General features: G+C 37.9%; 1 protein-coding gene across 1 annotated transcript in view; it reads left to right on the forward strand.

The window, feature by feature from the left end:
- fbln5 (fibulin 5) overlaps positions 1 to 2,381 on the forward strand; it is an 18,765-nt gene extending 16,384 nt beyond the window's left edge. The window contains exons 6-9 of the mRNA XM_017302411.1: positions 216 to 444; positions 1,569 to 1,691; positions 1,876 to 2,002; positions 2,111 to 2,381. Of these exons, the coding sequence (XP_017157900.1) occupies positions 216 to 444; positions 1,569 to 1,691; positions 1,876 to 2,002; positions 2,111 to 2,366 (735 nt within the window). The 3' untranslated portion in view covers positions 2,367 to 2,381. The remainder of the gene's footprint in view (positions 1 to 215; positions 445 to 1,568; positions 1,692 to 1,875; positions 2,003 to 2,110) is intronic.
- Positions 2,382 to 3,747: the final 1,366 nt, after the last annotated feature.

Below are 3,747 nucleotides of genomic sequence, written 5' to 3' on the forward strand. Positions count from 1 at the left end.
ACTATAACTTATTTTAATGCCCACATCTAATGTATAGTTTTAGTTGCTAGGATACTAAAAGTCACAGAGAGAGGTGAGGACGTTGAGCTACGGTGAAGAGAGAAAAAAGTCAAATAGTCGAATTCAAAATCACTGCAATTATATCTTAGCTCCTTAATTTGGATTTTTTTTCTCTTCGTTGTGATTTGTCATCTTCACGCAGCTCCACCTGTTAGATCTGGGTCGATAACCGGCTCTATGGTGTCACTTCAGCTCCATGTTTAGCGAGTAAACCCGGGCGGGTAGARCCTGCCTCTAATATTCCTGCGTTCCCTTTGTGTTCACCAGATGTGGACGAATGTGAGGAGCAACCCTGCAGTCACGGCTGTTTCAACACCTACGGCTCTTTCATGTGTAACTGTGACGAAGGATACGAGCTGGCGTCCGACGGCACAACCTGCATCGGTGAGGATGTTTGCAGTTCGCTGCTCAGAGGGTAGAGCGTGTGCTCAGGGTGAGGTGCGGCGTTCGTTTTTATTTTTTATGGAAGAAATATTGTCTCATTAGAATCACGCTTTTATTTTTTTTTAGACATTGAATTTCTATTATTTGATTGTTGTTTTTGGAGGGGAGATTTTTGCTGGCGAAAACAAAATCCATATACAGATAAAGAGCCTGCTGCACTGAACCCTGTTGAAAACCTCCTGGTTTTTCCACCAGATATTGATTCCCGAACTCTTCCTGAGTTAAAACATCAATATTGTTTCTAAATGAATATGAACTTGTTTTCTTTGCATTTTTAAGGTCTGAAAGCACTGCATATTTTTCATTATTTTGACCATTTCTCATTTYCTGCAAATAAAAGCGACATTTTTGCTTGGAATTTCAGAGACATGTTGTCAGAACTTCATAGAATAAAAGAACAATGTTCATTTTACTCAAACATAAACCTATAAAAAGTTAAATTAAGAAACTGATCATTTTAAGTGGTYTCCTATTTTTTTCCAGAGCTGTATATAATTGTACAAGATAAATCATTTTGTTATAAATTCAGTGTCTTAAAAAAGTAGGATTCTAATGAGACTAATTCTGATTCTGATTTCTACATATGTAGTTTTCCACCACACTTTCAGACCAGAAAGTGAAACTTTTACCTCAAGCATCTCCTTTTCTTATTTTTGTTTTCCTCATGGCTGCTGAAACCTCCAGTATTTTTTGAAGTCTTTCTTCCTGTCRCTCTTCCATGAAATCCACATTTGCTATCCTGTGAATCTCTGCAGCTCCTCCAGAGCTTCCACAGTCCTCTTGGGTGTTTCTCTGATTAATGCAGCCTTCACGACAGAGCTGCGTTTATCCTGAGATCAAATTAGACACAGATGCTCTCTATCTACCACAACBGGTTCATCGTAACACGAGGACGTTTGAAAAAATTCAAATCRAGTTCAGAGTCTCCATTGCGCTTCTGTACTTTCATGTGATCGATTAATGGAGTAGAACCATTGATCTTGTTACAGACGCACCAARGCCRCCATCTTCATCTCTCTGTGACACTTTCTATTTGTTTGAATGATACCTTTTGTTTCACTCAGACCTGGATGAGTGCAGTTTCTCTGAGTTTCTGTGCCAGTTCAGATGCGTGAACACCCCCGGCTCGTTCTCCTGCACCTGTCCRCCTGGGTATTATTTATACGAGGACAGCCGGAGCTGCGAAGGTAAAGTTCGCTCCGGAGGACTAACAATTTTGCAGTTTTYTCTTTTTGTTCCGATGTAAATCCWTCACTTTATTCTTGATTTTTTTATTATTCTTTTTTAAAAGCAAAGCTGTGATCTTGTTGATGCCTCRTTGCTGTGGTTCTGACTTCACTGACTCTGACTGTCGTGTGCTTGATTTCAAAGACGTCAATGAATGTGACACTGGTAACAACACCTGCACAACAGAACAAGTGTGTTTCAATTTCCAGGGAGGCTATACATGCCTGAATCCTTTACAATGTCAGCCTCCTTACCTCGCCGTTAGCGACAAGTGAGTTTTCTCGTCACCCTCTTTTCACATCGTGGCAACTTAAAAGTTTCAAGTTGGTTTTGTTGGATCTAATRGTTTATTTCTCTCCTATGTCCCACCGCTCTGCAGTCAGTGCATGTGTTCAGCTGAGAACCCTGCCTGCAGGGACTTGGCTTTCACCGTTCTGTACCGACACATGGACTTGTCGTCGGGGCGCAGTGTGCCTGCCGATATCTTCCAGATGCAGGCCACCACGCGTTACCCCGGCGCCTTCTACATCTTCCAGATAAAGTCGGGCAACAGCGGACGGGAGTTTTACATGAGGGTGAGCACTCAGGAGTTAATGAATGGGAGAAAAGAAAGACAGAAAAGAGAAAAACAATGAAATTTGCAAATGACAATAATTGAGCTTGTTTCAATTTATGCGATTCATKGATTCATTGCTTATARAGACRAGCTTAATTGTGTCTACARTTTTCTTTTTCATTGAATCAGAGTTTGAGGCTGATGAACCCATTTCATGYCAATGTCTAAAATGTGTAAATAAAAGGATGATTTTAGACATTTTTAGAGTCTCAGATAAAACATTAAGGTCTCTTAAAATGATTTTTCAGTTTGAAACGCTCAAGCTTCTTTCATAGGAACTTAGTTATAATTACTTTCATAGATATCTGATGCAGAGCCGCTGATTAAAGCAGATGTTAACGAGAGTTCTCCAGTTGTTTAAGCTATTTAATAAGTCTAGGTATAGCAGAAAGTTATTTTTTAAGTTGCACACATTACATTGCAGGGTCATGTTGAGTTCAACCAATTTTAAATTAAGCTAAGTAGTTAGCTTTGGACTTATAATGTAAGACTTGTAATATAAAGAGCCAGTAGCTGAACCTCTGTAACAGAACAGCACAGTTTGCTCCAGATGTGTGACGCTGGAAAACTTGAATCACCTTTGGTGGTACTTGCAGTGTGTCGCCACTAGATGGAGCGATTCACTCATGTTTCCTTCCTGGCAGAGCTAATCGCTTCCCTTTGTTTTTTTTCTTAAATCGCTGAGACGCATGGCGGGATTTTAAAGTAGGACAATCGTTGTAAATGACAGTAACTATGATAGCTAKGATAATAGCTTTACCAGCACACTGTTATAAAGCTGAAGGAAAAGGATACACGYTTTTCAAAGTGTCAGACCTATAAAATCTGAAAAGTGTGGCATCTTATTACTCTAACAGTAATAAACCCATTTAGAGTAATTTCCTGTCTGGGATGAATAAAGTATTTCTATTCTATTCTATTCTATTCTATTCTATTCTAACGCAAGCCTGCTTTAAAACTCTCTATAACAATATGCTTGACCTCCAATTCAGTTCAATTATAATATAATTATAATTGCCCCAGTGGGGATAAATTAAGCTTTTTGGGTTGAACTGAATGTAACTATCTGCACTCAATTTAATTTCAGTATTTCTTTAAAAAAATGGACTGAAACCAAAATATCAGTCACATTTTTATGATTTTTATAAGTATCCATCTTCCTTTTTGCTATTACTTTGTAATAMTGAACTACTTAATKTTGACCTGTYATATAAAATTCATGTAATTTTGCAGGTGTGTTGTAAGGCTCCTGCTGAATATTATTCTAGTAATTTATTATTCTGGYGATTAATCAATTACTTAGATAAATATAATTGACACATTATACAGGTTTTATTTTTATTTAACCTCGTAAGCTTTTTTAATACAATATTGAGAATAGGAAAATTAACATTTTATTG

The sequence above is a fragment of the Poecilia reticulata genome, linkage group LG22 (assembly GCF_000633615.1).
Source record: "Poecilia reticulata strain Guanapo linkage group LG22, Guppy_female_1.0+MT, whole genome shotgun sequence".
Taxonomy (NCBI): domain Eukaryota; kingdom Metazoa; phylum Chordata; class Actinopteri; order Cyprinodontiformes; family Poeciliidae; genus Poecilia; species Poecilia reticulata.